Below are 19,305 nucleotides of genomic sequence, written 5' to 3'. Positions count from 1 at the left end.
GTAATATAATTATAAATATTTCGTTCCACTTTTGTCTTTTTTCCCCTTTTTTGGGGCAACTCCCAAAAAAGTGGTACCACCAGAGAGGGGCTCAAGTACACCAGTGGTACTAGTACCACCAGAGAGGGGCTCAAGTACCACCAGTGGTTCTAGTACCACCAGAGAGGGGCTCAAGTACCACCAGTGGTACTAGTACCACCAGAGAGGGGCTCAAGTACCACCAGTGGTACTAGTACCACCAGAGAGGGGCTCAAGTACCACCAGTGGTTCTAGTACCACCAGAGAGGGGCTCAAGTACCACCAGTGGTTCTAGTACCACCAGAGAGGGGCTCAAGTACCACCAGTGGTTCTAGTACCACCAGAGAGGGGCTCAAGTACCACCAGTGGTTCTAGTACCACCAGAGAGGGGCTCAAGTACCACCAGTGGTACTAGTACCACCAGAGAGGGGCTCAAGTACCACCAGTGGTACTAGTACCACCAGAGAGGGGCTCAAGTACCACCAGTGGTTCTAGTACCAGTGGTTGGGAACCTCTGGTCCATCACTACTGCTTTGCAGCTGTAAAACAACGGATGGAACCTGGTCACTTTGGTCCAGTAACGGTTGAAATATCTAGAAGGACAACTATTCATTTAATACATGCTCTTTTTTATTACTGATAATAAAAATAAATAACAATTATTTACATTAAAACATGACACAAATGTGATACACATTTGCATATTTTGTTTTGTGTAGTTTAGGGTTGCAATAAATACATACGATAATCATATCAGTCAATAAATAAGGATATGTCAGAAAGAAATGATCACTTAGACATTTTGTTCTTTCTCCCAGTTGGATACAATGATAATGATATTTATCCCGATGCACTCAAATTGTGACCTGCAGGAAGTGGGTGAGAAAAGAGACAGTAAACAATACAGCTCACCTAGGTAAAGAGCTCTGTCTGTCACCATGAACCTGTTATGGTTGATTTGCTGGAAGCTGCCATCCCCCTGCTTTCTGGGACTGAAGAACTTCTACACACACATATGCACACATACACACACGCACAAACACAAAATAGATATACATACATATATTTAGACAGACTGACAGACATAGAAGGATGGATAGATGGATAGATGGATAGATAGATAGATAGATATGCGGACACTCACAGCTTCCAGTGAGCAGTTGTTCTGTTCCATACACAGACTGCGCAGTGACCACACAAAGTTGAAGGTAAGAGGGTCAGTCTGTTCCCAGCAGCTGACCAGCAGGCGGACACGCACCTTCCTGAGGATCAGAGCCTCGCGCAGCAGACCGTCAATACGAGACCAGTACCTTGGCAGGGAGACGAATACCAATTCAAACCTGAAGGCTGTGGTCGATTCACAGCTCATCACCTCACATTCCAACGGCCATAAATGTCAAATCCCGCGTCACAAATCTCTTCGCTAGAAATAGCCGATCTTCAAGCTCACAACACGTTGCAACGTGAGCTTGTGAATCTGCTATTTGTGGTGAACATAACACGTTCCCCATAGAGTCGGGATGCAGGGTGGTTTAAGTGGTTAAAGCAACTAGTGTATGTCCTTTAAAGTTGCAATCCATGTTTTTCAAGGAAGTTGTGCGTGTGCTTGTGCATGTCGACTGAACTGAAGTCAGTTGGAAAATCTAATTCCACATTCGACCAGGGGAGGCGTCTAAAAGTTACGTAGTTTCCTTTTAAGTAACGGTTTGCATGTATAATTAAGAAATAAGCCACGAGAGGTCTCAGGTTACCGGGTATTTTACACTGGCTGGGGGCCTAGGCAGACCCGACGCGCAGCGGAGGATCTTCTACCCTTCCAGCCAGTGTAAAATACCCGGTAAGCTGGGGCCTCGAGTGGCTTATTGCTTTTCTAAAACGGTTACAAACATATAGCAATATTAACCTAATAAAACTATTAAATTCACAAAAGTAGCTACGCTTTGCGCCACCAGAGCGAGCGAGCCAGAGCCACAACACTTCCTTGTTTTGCTCCGCAAGTAGCCTATGTGACGGGAGAATAGCGCTTGATGTATTTACGGGCTGCCACACATTCACAGTCATATGAGCCGGGCGGTGCTTAGACGCCCGCACGGCATGTGTTTGTAAAGCAATCAAGCGCTCCCCTTCCCCAGTTCAGCTACAAGGCTGCAGGATGACACAAAGTGATTGAAGGAATGTGTTATCGGTGAAATTTACACCGGTCACATGACGGTAACCAGCCAATCAGAATGAAGTATTGGGACTACCCGTTTTAGAATTCACAATAGAACAGTAGAAAATGGTTTCTGACCTGTGAGGGTTGTTGCTGAGGAGTGGCAGGTAGTCGGTGATGGAGATGTAGATGAAATGGCGGGCCTCCTGAATGACCCTAGAAATGGCCTCCAGGTCAGCGCTTCGGTCTTTGGGTATAAGAACACTTGGAGAGCTCTGTTGACATGAAATGGAAAAAAAGGGTCAAAATGCTGAGGATACACTCCTCGAGGAAAGGCATGCACTTACGGACGGCTGCAATTCGAAGCTGTAGAAGCTGCATAGAAGTGTATATTTGTATGTCTTTAAATGTTCTGATTGTTTATTAATTCATAAAGATGGGCAAACTCGAACTTCATTGGAGCCACTAGAGGCAAAATGGTACACAAAGCCTACAAATGGTGTCCTAACCTAAATAAAGTAGGCGTAGTTTGTTTCTCTCCCGACCTTACCACCACCCTCCCCCTGCCCCCTCCCAGGCTGACAAGTGGATGAGCATTGTGCATTATATGCAGATGGACAGAGAGACTCTTCCGGACTCCTCTCAAATCTCGGGAGAGTTTGTTGCTGGAATAAAGAAAGGTCGATAACAAAGTAGATGTTCTCCTTATTTGTCTGGCTAAAAGAAGCCATTTAAGTATGACTATCTTGGAAATATTGTGTGCCTTGAGATGATTGGGTCCAGTATTTAGTTCAGTGACCATGGAGTTAAGGAATGGATCATAAGCTGTGTTCACGGTCACTCTCCCATTGGAAATGAATAGACTCCAACATTCTTCCCGTCTCCTAATAATATTACCGGCCACCTCACGCAGATACAGGAAGTAATGCAATAGCTCTTGCTATTGGCCTCTTGGGCGGTACTTCCGCCAAGATCCCACTACTTCCGCCAAATTCGTGTGGGAGGAGGTGAAAAGGGGGGCGAGTGCTCTCACAACCTCTGCACGCAAGGCAGAATGATGTCTCATCTCATGCAGGCACCAGAGGCTGTGAGAAACAGAAAACGTATGCTCTTTAAGAGAAATTGTCCCTCACCTAGCGGTCATCTCCACTGGAAGTGATTGCTATACTTGAGAGGGTGTTGCGCAGATTTACATCCCGCTTATACTGTACACCTAATGAAAAACCAAGACACCACAAAAAACAAAAAAACCTGTATTAAAAACATAAACTCTAGTCTGTGGATATTAAGGAACGCATATCCCAGACCCAATGGGATGTGTCCGACATGGTGGATATCATATGCAAGTTGTTTTGTTAGGACTTTGAAGTTGATTTGCAGCCTTAAGATATTGTCATAACATGAAATGTCACTGTTTACTGTTAGTGTTTTATGGGTCAGTGTAACCACCCTTAAGCCCTTTACACTTTGGCGTATGACAGATTCTACATTAAAATTGGCTTAAGGGAAAACCGGCCAGGCAGCCGGCTGGCAGTTGGATCTCTGATGTCACGCTCATGTCATCATGACTGAGTACAAAACATATGTGTGAGGCAACCAAATAGCCCCATGGCCTCAAATCATGTCCAATTGCTGTGAAACTTTGCAGACACATTCCCACTAGGCTACCCTACATTTTTCAAGCTGGCCTCAAATTGGCGCTATAACAGGCAGATTTCTGTGAGCAGGCTGAGAGCTAATCTCCGTTCACCGTTGGACCAATCATGAAACTTTGCAGGCACACTCCCTGGAGGCCAAGGAAGAACCTCTGTCCCAAATCTTTCACACAGCCTATTATAGCACCATCAGCAGGTCCATTTTCTGCATAATTGTTTTTTCACTAGTAAGAGACCACACCTCTACTTAAGTGTGACAGTTTATTGAAACGAAATGAGATGAATGTGGAACGGGATGAGGAACCCAAGGTTAGGGCAAGACTCAGGTTGGGGGCGAAGTCTCAGGAGCTGACGATGACGATTCCTCAAGGAATAGAGACAGAAGGAAGAGCGAGAATCGGGGAGGAAGGAGGAGGTTGGGGTGGAGGAGGACGACAAGAGCAGTACTCACGACTCATGTTTGGTCTGTTGTGAAGCAGAACAAACAAGCTGGCCGAGATATCACAGGTGTATTTATACTGTGGTGATTGCAGCAAGGATTGGCTGTAGTGAATGGAGTCAGGTTAGTGGATACGGGTGATTGTGAATGGGGAGTGGCTAATGAGTGAGGGCAGGTGTGGTAGATATAGGGAAGCGATTGAGAACGGGGTGTGGATGATAAGCAGAGGGTGGTCTCCACTCCTGAACCTACGTTGAACACAACTACATTTACTGTACATTACTCCTACTGATTTTGTCATGCCAATTACACATTATCTCTACAGTCATTCATTTGATCAAGACAGATCTATCAGATTTTTCATATTCCATCCATATTCCTAATTGTCTTTGAAAGTTTGTTGAACATAATGCCTCAAAGTTGTCCATGCATGCTTAAGAATGCTACTTAAATTAGATCATGATGCTTTGACAGTTGCTATGTTTGATGTTAATATGGGGTCATTTTCATGCCATTATTATTTGTATTCGTAAAGAAAATGTGTGCATCCGTAAAAGTGCAAAAAATGTTTTCCTATCGCTCTGCTTATGTGACACTGTTGTTTCTTGACTAGAGTTCATGCTATTTAATTAGATTTCTCACTTGTAAGTCGCGCTGGGTAAGGTTGTCTGCTAAATGCCTAAATTGCTTACAGCAGAATAACACCAGGGAGGTGTGAAGGAGATTCAAGGTGATTACTGGGTACAGTTCAGCGAGCACTGCAGTGACAGGGAGGCCAATGACATGAACCTGCTCTTCAGACGTTTTTACGAGGGTGGTGGTCCAGCTGGCGCCCAATCGTCTGCGGCCACATGTCAAATGCCAGTCGGACCAGCAGTGGCCCCACAGCAGACCCAGCAGATGGGTCTGGGGTAACTACGTACCTACTACTCAGTACAATTCTGAGGTAGGCTACTATTACTTTATGGAGTAGCCTATTTCCATTTTTCAATACTTAATCTCAAAGGCAAATATTGTACTTTTTACTGCACTACAATTATTCAAAAACTTTAGTGGGGTGGAGGAGGAGAAGAAGAAGAAGAAGAAGGAGGAGGAGGAGAAATGTGATGGCACTGAGCCAATTAAGGCCAGCTATTAAATGATGGACCTGGAGTCAGAGGTCCAACATTACACAGTACAATCCTGAGTGTTCATTTAACTGAGAGAATAGAAATGTAACACACACACACACACACACACACACACACACACACACACACACACACACACACACACTAGTAGGCTCTATACTGTAGTGTACATGAGTTTCCTCCCAGGTTTATTATAGATGATTGAGGTCCATTTTTACCATTGTGTCTATTTTATATAGGCCTTTTATGAGTCATGATTTGTTCTTAGTATTGATTGTTGGGGGTTTTTAATGGTTTTATGCTATGCAAATAAAACGGCATTGCCTTGATTATTTGGGAAAACTAAAACCTTTTTTTAACTTAAAATGCTCTAGGGTGGGGGTAAGGAACTGTGATGGGGACATTGTGCATTTGTTTGTTTAACTGTATGTAATGTGTTTTGGGTTTTTTTCTTTGTATTTATGGACATTTCCTGATGTTTCACCGAGTGGCGCGCTACGAGCTTGTAGGTCTGCTATTTTTGAAAAATCGTGAAAATGCGGCACAAATCTTTGAATATATATTCTTTCAGAAGACCTTTCGACGTCAGGGTTAAAAAAAAAATGAAATCCCCAACATTTTTGTTAAACTTTGTCTGTATAGTCACTCACAGAGACGTAGGCCTCTGCCTTGGTGCTGTTGAGGGTGATCTCCAGCGGCGAGTCCCTGTTGAAGAGGCCAAAGACCCGCTTGGACCAGAAGGAGGGGATGAAGTCTCTGTACTCGAGGCCCCAGTAGAGGCTGAACACCCTGTGGAGGTCCAGGGCCAGACAGCTGCAGTCGTACACCAGAACCCCCAGCTCCTTCCTCTGTGGAAGGATGAACACTCTGAACACTCTGAACACTCTGAACACTCTGAACACTCTGAACACTCTGAACACTCTGAACACTCTGAACACTCTGAACACATGGAGGTCCAGGGCCAGACAGCTGCAGTCGTACTCCAGAACCCCCAGCTCCTTCCTCTGTGGAAGGATGAACACTCTGAACACTCTGAACACCCTGTGGAGGTCCAGGGCCAGACAGCTGCAGTCGTACTCCAGAACCCCAAGCTCCTTCCTCTGTGGAAGGATGCAGGCAGCTCCACCGTCAGTGTCTAGCACATCATCATTATTATAACAGCGAATACATTAAAACATGTTCAGTCATGTTTTTTTTCTGTCAATATCTACATCATTAGCATAATCATTATCATCATCCCTATCACCCCCATTGCATATTAAATAATTCAGTCGTGCTTTTTCCATCTCAGTAATACCCTGAGTCGTTATGAATATGATACAGACAGCACAAACAGTCTTAAAATGCTTTTATGTTTAGCCGTCTTGACTACTCCCCCCCCCTCTCTCTCTCACACACTCACACACACACACACACACACACACACACACACACACACGACAGTCATCCGACAGTCATCCAATTACAGGCTGTCTCCCTCGGTCATGGTAACCTCTCTTGTGGCTGAATGAAAGCAAATTGTAGCAGCAATGTTCCAACAGTGCCATCCCATAATATTGCAGAATGTTACAGTAGCAAAGGAGTAGGACCAACTCCATAGGCCTGTGATTTGCTTCTATTTAGCAATAAGACCATTAATGAGGTGATTAGGCGTGGCTCACATGTAGCATTCCAATTCATTCCAAAGGAATCAATGAAATGTAAAGGAACACAGGAGGAGTTCTAGATTGCTTACTGTATGGCTGATATGGGCTCTATTTCAATCTATTGGCACTGTACAGTCTATCAAGATCTTGGCTCTGTGCAGGCCAGACAAGTTCTTCCTCAGTCATCTCAACAAACGATTTCTGTATGGGGGAGCCTGGGGGACACAGTGGATTGTCATTATGAAACTGATTACATTTTTATAGCACTTTTTCAAGTGCTCAAAGCATTCATACATTGGGAGGTGAAGCAGTGGACAGTCGATGCCAGCGTCCTCACTTCCCACATTCACACATCAATGTTGGCAAGCTCACACCCACTGACTCATTGTAGGCAATGCGGGGTTCAGTTTCTTGCCCAAGGACACTTCGACAGGTGGAACCGGGATTCAAACCGTCGACCCAAGGATCATTGGATGACCTGCTCTACCTCCTGAGCCACAGCCGCCCCGGAAACAAACAACTGTCTAGAATCATTATTAGCTGTATAAGTATAATGCGTCTGTCTGTATGTGTGGCTGTGCCTTTCTGCTGTGCGTGTGCGTGTGCGCGCGCATGCGTGTGCGTACGCGCGCGTGTGCGTGTGTGTGTGTGTGTGTGTGTGTGTGTGTGTGTGTGCGTGCGTGCATGCATGTGTGTGTGTGTGTGTGTGCTTGTGTGTGCTGTACACATTAGGTACCGTGGCCAGGGACCTCCAATCCATGCTAGCACTGCCGAAGTACAGGTGTTTCCTGTCCACCACCCAGAAAGAGGAGTGGAGATGTCCATTGGTCAGCGCCGTCATGTTCACGTAGTGTACGTCAGCGCCTGGACACAACCCAATATAGCAAAGACAGAGATGAAGAGAAAGACACAGAAAATGATGCTGTCGTACAGTGCCTTTGCACCAGAAAAATTCACCAGAGTGACAGTGACAGAATGGGAAAGTAACATTGCATATATTTTGGGGGATTTCAAAAATAAAGAAAGTTAGAGCTACAGTATGCTGCAGAAAGCCAAAAACATGGGTGCACATGTGTACACAGTACACACGCACGCATGCATGCACGCATGCACGCACGCACACACGCACACGGCAGGGGTATGTTAGATGTGTGTATGAGTGAGAGAGCTGACTGTGTCTGTCGAGGGTTCGGAGTTCGGCTGAATCGATCATGCCACTGGAGATCTTGAGGTTGATTCCCCTCGCTTTCAGTCCCTGGAGCTCTTCCAGCAGAGCTCTGCCCTGTGGGAACACAGGAGGAGAAGGCGTGTTCAAGTTCTCTGTGTTCAAGACGGATCTGTCCGATATTTCATATTCCATCCTAATTGGCTAACATTGGCTTTCAAAGTTTGCAGGATTGGCCCGTTTTGAACAAAAAGCCTCAAATCATGAACGCAGCATGCAATTTACGTGAAATCTTTCACAGACTTTCCTACTAGGCTGAGGAATATATCCCACCCTTTTCACATTGGCCTGTTATAGCTCCACCAACAGGTGGATTTTTGCAAAACCCATTTTTGGAACAAAATGTCTCAAATCATCCAATTGCCATCCAAGGCGTAAGAAGAAATGGCACCCTTTTCACATTGGCCTATTATAGCGCCAGCAGGAGGTCACAACCTGACCTGCCCTGGTGGAGACCTGTGCCCCGAGGGGCACTTTATCTAGTTTACTATACTTTTGTACATCTGTACATTCGAGTTAAATGAACAATCAGGACTTTACAGTGTAGGGACCCCGTCCTGTGTATAGAGCACCCACACACAGATGCTATATTCTGGTGCAGTTCCCATCTCAGTGGGCCCTTATTTGGAGCCATCTGTTTGGGAAGAGGTTGCTGCAGGCTGAGGCCATTAGATGTGATCTCTCTCTCTTGTGGCAGCCACTTACTCTATACAATAAAGTGTGTGTGTGTGTGTGTGTGTGTGTGTGTGTGTGTGTGTGTGTGTGTGTGTGTGTGTGTGTGTGTGTGTGTGTGTGTGTGCATGCAAGGCTGCTGTGAATGCCTCCACATTTGTGCGATGTGTTTTCATGAAGAGAGTGATCAATTTGAGTGGTAAACCGTAGTAAAAGTAGTAAATAGCCAGCCAAATACCATTCCAAATATAACTCACTGCCACTGACCTCAAATTAAATCTAAACTGGTATTTTGGCAGCTGGTAAAGGGGCACAGGAGGAGTTATCGATTGCTTACTGTAGGGATGATGCCTTGGCTCTATTCCAATATATTACTGTAGGGATGATGCCTTGGCTCTATTCCAATATATTACTGTAGGGATGATGCCTTGGCTCTATTCCAATATATTACTGTAGGGATGATGCCTTGGCTCTATTCCAATATATTACTGTAGGGATGATGCCTTGGCTCTATTCCAATATATTACTGTAGGGATGATGCCTTGGCTCTATTCCAATCTATTACTGTAGGGATGATGCCTTGGCTCTATTCCAATATATTACTGTAGGGATGATGCCTTGGCTCTATTCCAATATATTACTGTAGGGATGATGCCTTGGCTCTATTCCAATCTATTACTGTAGGGATGATGCCTTGGCTCTATTCCAATCTATTACTGTAGGGATGATGCCTTGGCTCTATTCCAATATATTACTGTAGGGACGATGCCTTGGCTCTATTCCAATCTATTACTGTAGGGATGATGCCTTGGCTCTATTCCAATCTATTACTGTAGGGATGATGCCTTGGCTCTATTCCAATATATTACTGTAGGGATGATGCCTTGGCTCTATTCCAATCTATTGTGGCAATCAACATTGTGTGAATTTGCGGGTGCGCAACATGAAAAGGCTAATGGTGGCGCTGTGGTTTTATTTTAAATATATTAACCTATTATGCCAATATATGGCAAGAATATGCAGAATACAGCCTATCCTGTATATATACTGTATGCCATATTCAGGTTCATATATGTGCATATATGTGGATAAATAGGAAATATATGTCTCTATATAGCTTATGCAATTTATATTTCCATGTGGGGGGTCAGCTAGGTCGGGAGGTAACAGGGGGTGCATGGCCAAAAAGGTTTGGGAACCGCTGGACTACATCAACCTGTGTGAAGCTGCTGGCCTAGTAGTTACATACTACTGACTGCATTGCATACACTGGCCTAGTAGTTACATACTACTGACTGCATTGCCATGTCATTTGCTGTCCAGCTTATACTGTCCAGAGGATGACACAAACCTACTGATTCACAATATGCGTCCTCACCTTCGTCTTCAATGATTGTGTTTACGCAATGTTTGCGTTTACACAAACACTCAAAACTGGCCATTCATTGTCAATGGCATGCAATGTTTGTCTTTGCACACAAAACTGTCCGTTCATTGTCAATGGCATTTAATGTTTGTATTAGGACAATGTTTGTGTTTACACAAACCCTCAAAGCTGAACATATAGGAACCAAATAAGGAACCATCTCTCAACCCTGTATATGCCATATTCAGGTTAATATATGTGTATATATGCCATATTCAGGTTAATATATGTGCATACATGTGAATATATAGGAAATATATGTCTCATAGCTTACACTACTAGAGAGTAACTAAAAAATAATAAAAATACATGTCATGGATGCACCTGGGACGTATCCTCAGTGATGTTTCCTGAGGTCATGGATGCACCTGGGACGTATCCTCACTGATGTTTCATGGATGCACCTGGGACGTATCCTCACTGATGTTTCATGGATGCACCTGGGACGTATCCTCACTGATGTTTCATGGATGCACCTGGGACGTATCCTCACTGATGTTTCCTGAGGTCATGGATGCACCTGGGACGTATCCTCACTGATGTTTCATGGATGCACCTGGGACGTATCCTCACTGATGTTTCATGGATGCACCTGGGACGTATCCTCACTGATGTTTCATGGATGCACCTGGGACGTATCCTCAGTGATGTTTCCTGAGGTCATGGATGCACCTGGGACGTATCCTCAGTGATGTTTCCTGAGGTCATGGATGCACCTGGGACGTATCCTCACTGATGTTTCATGGATGCACCTGGGACGTATCCTCACTGATGTTTCATGGATGCACCTGGGACGTATCCTCACTGATGTTTCATGGATGCACCTGGGACTATCCTCACTGATGTTTCATGGATGCACCTGGGACGTATCCTCAATGATGTTTCCTGAGGTCAACAGGGTTTCGGGTCTTCCAAAATCATACCCCTCACTCAGGCGACCCAGCCGGGGTTGATCAAATCCCGATTTACGTCCCAGTAGCTACCCTCGATCAGTCCATCAGGGAATGAGCAAGACCACACAATCCGTTGCTCCGGAACTACTCTGCCGGTACTGGGAGAACCAAAATCTGGCACGTGGAAGGACTAGGCTCCGTGGGTTGACTCCTGACCGGGCCCCTCCTACGTCTCACCAGGTCCACTCCTGCTTTCACCAGGCCCAGGATCTGTGTGTTGCACCAGACTCCCAGTACCAGGCACTCCATTCAGAAGTGGTGGATTATAATGGCCCTCCTAAAGGCCTCACCAAGGTTTGTTGGGCTTCCTCCTCATGGAGGACACAGGCTGGGGCGCTAAACCCATACTGCTCACCCGGGTGCCGTCTACATTCCGGCTGTCACCCATCTCTCCGGTGGAGAGTAATACTGTTACTGTTAATTTACACTGGCAATCAAAATGAATCACTGGTTTAATTGCTGATTTGTTTTAAGCAGTGCTTAAACCTAAATCAATAAATCTTTGATCTGAAACAGGTTTTGTGGTGTTGGTCTTACCTGCCTGGCAGTAGGCTGAAAGCTGGCCTCATAATCCGAGGAGTTGAGGACCCACAGAGGGGACACAATCTCCACGGACCGCACTGCGTGCTCCAACAGGTCATGGAGGCCATCAGAGAGGGGCAGATAGGATGTTTCATTGTCCAAAAAGAAAACGTCGTTCGGGATGTTCTCCACAAGCACGACCCTACGGAGACCAACAGAGAAGAAAACAAGCAAACTGAAAAAGTTAAAGATAATCTGTGTGACAAAGAGATGACTGGAAGGAGGGGGGCTGGAGGTGGTGGTGCTCTAGCTCGGTTTTTGTCTGGGGACCCCGAAATGCTTTGGCCATGTCTCGTGACCCGCCCCGCCCCTCTCCCCAATACAAATTGACCACTACATTCACTTGCAAAAAATGTATACAAATTAAAATATTTTTATTTTTTAAATATAATCTGGGGACCCCCCAAAATAATTTGGCGACCACCCGAGGGGTCACGACGCCCAGGTTGAGAACCCCTGCTCTAGCTGGTTCCATAATCGAAAAACACTGCTGAAATTTCATCAGAGTAAGCCCCAGCATAATGGGAAATTGCATGCTGGGAATTAATGTGAGGTTTTTCTGTCTTTTATGAAGCAATTATGTCTAGTTCATATTAGCAGCGGCGGAGTCATCAGCATCTCTGGTATAGATGCACCTGGCGCAATGCCAGAGAAACAAGGCTATATTCATCCTGTTCTGGATCACTGCATGATGGCACATCAGCTCTGAGCTCGGTTTGGTTGGCACAGCACGATGACACAAAGTTCTCTGGCTGTCGCATGCTATATATTCAGTAAGGCACCATTAGTACTGTAGTAGTGTCTAGTACAGACAGACAGACAGACAGACAGACAGACAGACAGACAGACAGACAGACAGACAGACAGACAGACAGACAGACAGACAGACAGACAGACGGGAGCACACTCAGCACGGTGTACGTGTGAGAGATAGAAGTGAAGGACATCAGTAGATGTCTAGTGACAAGATAAGGTCTGGGCATCTGGAAACACCATCATCTCACTTGGAACAAAGAAGTTCCTGGATAACTCGGTCCCTATATGGGCACAAAAGTATCCATCCTCCCCTCACTGGCCCCTTTTCCACCGGTTGGGAACCGGTTGTCAATTGTCAATATAAGTAAATTAATATATGATAACCCTCCCACAGTAGTAGCTTTTTTATATTTTCCTACATAATGCATAATTTGCATATTTAAATTTACAATTTCAGAAAATGTGTCGTGTAAGTAATAAACTGGGGATGTTTCATGGTGATTATATTTTTACCTATATGCACCTATCACGTATTGTAGGCCTACTGTAGGTGAAAATTACAAAATGTGTGAATATGAAAAAGCTACTCCTGTGGAAGGGTTATCATATATTAATGTACTTATATTGATCCTAAACAATTTAATATAGGTATGGTGTTGCCCACTCAATTCATAATTAACGCTCTAATTTGGGAGGTCTGGCTCATGGATTAAAAACTGGTTCTGAACTGAACTGGTTCCCAACCAGTCGAAAAGGGGCCCCTGTGTCCCTTCTATGCCCATATATGGAGATCCCTGATGTCATCAGTATATGCCCATATATTGGTATGATCGGCGGTTCTGGACAACCGCACCAAACTAGTTTAGTAGCCAATCTCATTGGATGTTGGTCAGCAGTTGCTATGGTGTCAAATATCGACCAATCAGGGAAGGGGGTAGAGCTAAGTGGCAAGAATTCTCAGAAGAGTCAAATGAGAAATAGACATTTTCAGTCTAATCTAAAGGTGTACCACATGCCCAAGTATAAAATGCATATAAAAAGGTTGTGAACCAATGCCCTATAGGGTACACGGGGAGAACATGCAAACTCCCGGGCCCCTTCACCAACCCACCTGTGGGGGCCCAATAACGCCACACACAACCGGGCTGTTATCACCACCTTAAATGCCCACTATATACAGTACAGTATCAGTCTGGATTGCCATTGATTCATGCCATTGGCACTGAGATAGCGCAGAGGACGAAAATAGCTGGGGGATTAAACAAGACAAGTGCTCAGTGAACTGTTGAACTTGTGTGCTCTCCAATAGTATAGTGTAGTCTTGGCTGTGGCTGACTGAAGCCTAATTTACATTACAATGTTGCTTGCCAACTGATGTTTAAAGCGAAAGGTGCCAAGCATTGTGTCATGTTTTGGCATGCAATACTGTAAGGTGTAAAATAGACTTTACATTCAGAAACTGTATACCTTTGTGTCATGGTGATCTGAGTGTAAAAGATTTTCCACGAGATGGAGTCAAGTTTCAGTGATCCTATATTAATGTACTGCAGCCAAGATGCACAACCCCTAGAGTGGAGTTATTTTTCTGTATAAAGGGTAAACTTGGTATGGAATACATTATGGTTAAGGGGGCTGTTCATTGAAGTGACTATATAAGTAATGTGCTGTATCTATGGCCAGTACAGAATTCATTCCATATGTTGATCTGATTCTGACCCCCATGCCAAAGCGCCAGTGCTCGCCCAGCAGTACTGTCGCCACCCAGGCGGATGCATGCACGCGACCTCGCCTTTAGGGCAAGGTCATGATGGTAGACATGATGGTAGACATTCAGTGGGCTACAGAGCATTCCAGCACACACAACTACTGTAGGTACAGTAGCTTGTCTGGCCGATAAGTGGCATGTTACACCAAAATCATCTTCAGATGGATCACAGGGTCAGCCAAAGTGTATCACTCATGAAACAGGAAGGGGTTGAATATTTTCCACACACTGAAGGCACAGAGGCAGCCCACTGTAGGTGATAATGTACTGGCAAACTATAAGCCCCCCCAGTTGCCAGCACACGGCATGAATATGTGTTGTTGGTGACGTTAAAGCTTATTCAGTTGCTGGAGTCCAGCCATCAATCATGCTGCTGGAGTAACGTTCCCTCTGATCAACACACAAATAAATGAATAGGGAGTGAAGTGAAGAAGGCTAAGATGGGATGAAAAAGAGTCGCTGCGTGTATTGCATGTCTGTACTTCAAATTATACAGCCCACGTACATGTTTAGTGCTTAAATCCAGGATAATTCAACTTGTGAGAGAGAAATCACAAGTACCACCAATTTTCTGTCGACAATGTGCAAGTTACAGCCAATATCAGCCATATCGACAAACCAACATTACATCCCCCTCTTTACCTTTATTTGGAGAACCATGTAACAAAAGGGTAGCAGAAATGGGTCCAGTGGAGTAAAAGAAACATTTGACTGAACGCAGTGTAGGAAAAGGCAAGTGTATTCAGCCTGGGTCAGAGGTTGACCTACGGAAGTTAGATGTGGGCCCTGTGGGTGGAGCAAAAAGAGAAGTTGGACAGAGAGGATGATTAGTTGGATGTGTGGCATGTCACTGAGGGATCAAGACGAGTACAGAATGGTGACAGAGGACGGGAGTGGAGGTGATAGCAGATGTGGCGAGGGCCGAGGCATGCTCAGATGGTACCGAGTAGACCCGTTAGGAAGCTAAATGACTGGGTGAAGAAGTGATGTTGAGGAAGAGGGGATAAGACGCACTGGCAGGCCAAAATAGACCTGGCAGATTGTCTGTGTCTGCAGAGAGGAGAGTGATTAGCATTGACCAGGAGATGGCCAAATGTACCCGTTACGCAACTGTGCCAAATTTCCGAACACTGACGATGAACTAGCACTACCTCAAACCAGTGGCTTAAGAAGAGTCTAAAAGCCATGCTAATGGCCTGGGCCGTGGCTCAGCGGTCCAGGCACATTGGCCGGTAGCCCGAGTCTGGCAGTGTGCCGCGGGTTCGACTCCCGATCTCAACGGCCTTCACTGCATGTCACTCCCCCATCTCTCTCCCCCATTTCCTGTCAGCCTACTGTCTGTCTCTCTATAAAAAATATGAAATAAAGGCGAAAGCCGCAAAACAAAACCCATTTAATGTAAATTGCTCTGGATTAAGAGCGTCTGCTAAATGCCTAAATTGTAAATTGACACACTGATGGAAGAAGTACTCACTTTTTGTTCTTTTTACTTAAGTAAAGGTATCAACATTGCAATTTAGAAATACTCTGTTACAAGTAAAAGTCTGGACTTCAAAAATGTACTTGAGTTACGAAGTACAAAGTATTGGTATCAAAATGTACCAAAAAGTAGAAAGTGCTCATTATGCATAATTTCCCATTTCAGAACTTTTCAAATGTATGCAAATCTTTTTGAGAATAGAAAAGCTACAAGCTACAAGCTCCGCAATGCATTGTGAGCTTATATAGGTTGTCTATTTTCAAATGGCCGAAATGTATATAGGGCTGAAGTGGTTAATGAATGTAACACATTATTGTAGTGGAGTAAATATTTAAAAGTATAATATTTGCCTCTTGAGATGTAATGGAGTAGTATTGAAAGTAGTACTGAAAATTGGCAATACTATAGACAAAACTTTTTTTTTTACTTAAGTACAGTACTTAGTAAATGTACTAGTTAGTTGCTTTTCACCACTGAGGGGATTGGGGAAGCAGACACACAAAAGGATTTGTACGTAGTACGGTCCCACACAGGCAGACCGAGTGACTATTGCACTGTTACTTACTGTAAACACACACACACACACATGCATGCGCATGCACACACGCACGAGCAGTGTCGTAACCAAGGGCATCACCAAAAGCAGATGTTATTGGTTCAAACCAGCATTGAGTCACTGGCTGCAGTGGGGGGAGGGGGTGGGGAGGGGACCCATTAGTCACTGTCACGTCCCAGGATTTGGCGTGACACACAGTATGAGTATGAGTGTAGAGAGCAGGGGAGACTATCTATCTATCTATCTATGAGTATGAGTGTAGAGAGCAGGGGAGACTATCTATCTATCTATCTATCTATGAGTATGAGTGTAGAGAGCAGGGGAGACTATCTATCTATCTATCTATCTATCTATGAGTATGAGTGTAGAGCGCAGGGGAGACCGATGTGTCTGAGCGGCAGAGGAACGTACTGTGGGACAGTACAGGCCAGGGGAGACCGATGTGTCTGAACGGCAGAGGGAACGTACTGTGGGACAGTACAGGGGAGACTGATGTGTCTGAACGGCAGAGGAACGTACTGTGGGACAGTACAGGGGAGACTGATGTGTCTGAACGGCAGAGGAACGTACTGTGGGACAGTACAGGGGAGACCGATGTGTCTGAACGGCAGAGGAACGTACGGTACTGTGCACTGCAGGACTGGCTAAGATTAAAGGACAGATGGTGTCACGACAAGGTGTTGAGGAGGTGCTTACATTAATGCCCACAGGGCGGCGCACATCGTCTTCTATATATGTTTTTGTTTGCAAGTGTGCAAAGATTGCAAGTGTGCAAAGATTTCAGGGTTTTCAGTACAGCGTTGAAACATGGAAGGTTTGACACAGGATTGTTTGTACATTCTCACAGTGTAAAATGTTTAGATATGTCCTTTGTTATGAGGTCAACTATTCTGTCGTGGCGTGCTATATGTAAAGCCCTTTATAGGAATGACAGCCACAAAAAAAGAAGGCAAGCCAAAAGTTGCATTTGACTTTTATTTGAGTGTCACAAATAGGTCTCGATCGGCCAAATGATGTATTATTGAAGACGATGGTGACTCTGGGTTTCCCCTGGAGCTGTGGAAGAAGACGATGGTGACTCTGGGTTTCCCCTGGAGCTGTGGAAGAAGTGCATTAATCCTCATAAGGGTTTAGGCGGTGTTTCGGGATGGGGGGAACCAGCATCTCAGCAGGTTTATCCTCATAAGGGTTTAGGCGGTGTTTCGGGATGGGGGGAACCAGCATCTCAGCAGGTTTATCCTCATAAGGGTTTAGGCGGTGTTTCGGGATGGGGGGAACCAGCATCTCAGCAGGTTTAGGGGCGTCTTCCACCTTCACAGCAGCTACAGCAGCATAATGAGAAGTATCGCAGGTTAAGTGTACAGTGTAGAATAATAAAGGATATTTCTGCTGTATATTGGAATACGATTGGAATTGACTATGGATTTGTACCTTGACTGTGGATTTGATTTGACCTCCCAGCCAGCTCAATTTAAGTATAATCAAGCTGTACTGGAGATGCGGCGTACGGCATGGATTACTATAGGCAGTTCTAACATGAACATAAATTGCTGCGTTCAAGTTCAGGAGAGTAAGGAAGGGGCAATTCTCATGAATGCTGCCTTCGAGTAGGGCATGGAGAGAGGGCATTTGTGGGGGGGTTTCACCACAGTAAATACTGCATCCATGGTCTAGGGGGGCACTTTTTACCGATGGGTAAAGGGGCAGCTAGAGGGCAGAAGCCCCCGTGCACGTGGCTGGTGCTGCATGCATGGGTCAAGTCTGTATCCTCAACAATTAGACCTTTATCCTTCAACACATGTTAATGCAGGTTGCCAAACAGGTGTTTCACAAAATTACTTAAGGTATTAGGTTCTATATACAAAATATCATCAAATATTGGTACATCCGTAGCCTGACTCCAGCCCTGAATCGCTAGCCACGGCCATTCAAAAATCATGTTCTGGCGATTCAGGTCCATGGTGACTCGGTATATGGCAACTTTCCATCATTTAGCTGGGGACCACCTGGAACCCCCTCAGGGACCACTGGTGGCCCTCCGGACCACTGGTTGAAAACCAGTGCTTTAAGTTACACGGCTTGACGTCACATCACACAAAATGACATCTTATGAAACTATAGTTACCTGGCTTATCCTCGGCTTTGGCATTCTGCAATGATGCCGCGTTACTGATGGCCAGCAGGGCGAAAAGAAGGATCACAATCTTCATTTTTCTGTGAGAACATAAAAAAGCTGTCAGTCAGTATAGTTGTTTGACTCTGTCTGTATGCCTTTGGATCTGCTACAGAGACAACTTATAAGAACATTGAATGTAACTGATGTCGTTCTCATTAGACAGTGTTTATCAACCTTCAGGAGGACCCATCCGAGTCAGGAGGACCCACTTTAAGATCCTCAAAAACACATATTAAGGCCATTTAACACAGTAGCCTATATCGATTGTAATTTCACTCTTCGAGGTTTGAAATACAAAATAAAATACTATGACATTTTTTGAACACATAACTTATCATTACAATCTCTGTGCTCTACCAATTATTTGACCCTGCAGCCTGCAGGTCAAGCATCGCTGTCATTGCAATTGCATACTAGCAAGAATCTTTGAGCTCACCTTCAGTAGTTTGGGGAAGTCCTCAGAGCTGAGAAGAACCACGTCAGTCAGCAATGTCTGTAATGTGTGAAGTCTATCCACCCTAGCTACTGCAATATATACTGCACTAACTGCCCCGAGTGTTTAATGAGTGCAGGCTTGCAAATAGCCTTGAACAATTATAAATATTGGTATATTTGACACGTTTTAGGTATATTAGGCGTGTCAGCTTTTGACATGTCTAAAAGCTGAATTACCT

General features: G+C 44.8%; 1 protein-coding gene across 1 annotated transcript in view; it reads right to left on the bottom strand.

Moving 5' to 3' along the window:
* LOC308328849 (inactive phospholipase D5-like) overlaps window positions 1–19,305 on the bottom strand; it is a gene marked incomplete at its 5' end in the record, with an annotated part of 108,224 nt that overhangs the window by 4,360 nt on the left and 84,559 nt on the right. Inside the window, 7 exons of the mRNA XM_080782956.1 lie at window positions 931–1,021; window positions 1,163–1,328; window positions 2,309–2,445; window positions 6,045–6,242; window positions 7,777–7,904; window positions 8,214–8,322; window positions 11,854–12,040. Coding sequence (XP_080639082.1) covers window positions 931–1,021; window positions 1,163–1,328; window positions 2,309–2,445; window positions 6,045–6,242; window positions 7,777–7,904; window positions 8,214–8,322; window positions 11,854–12,040 — 1,016 coding nt within the window. The remainder of the gene's footprint in view (window positions 1–930; window positions 1,022–1,162; window positions 1,329–2,308; window positions 2,446–6,044; window positions 6,243–7,776; window positions 7,905–8,213; window positions 8,323–11,853; window positions 12,041–19,305) is intronic.

The sequence above is a fragment of the Protomyctophum bolini genome, assembly GCF_963924005.1.
Source record: "Protomyctophum bolini genome assembly, chromosome: 14".
NCBI classification, from domain to species: Eukaryota; Metazoa; Chordata; class Actinopteri; order Myctophiformes; family Myctophidae; genus Protomyctophum; species Protomyctophum bolini.
The sequence above is the reverse complement of the archived record's forward strand: the minus strand, read 5'-3'. Positions and strand labels throughout refer to the sequence as shown.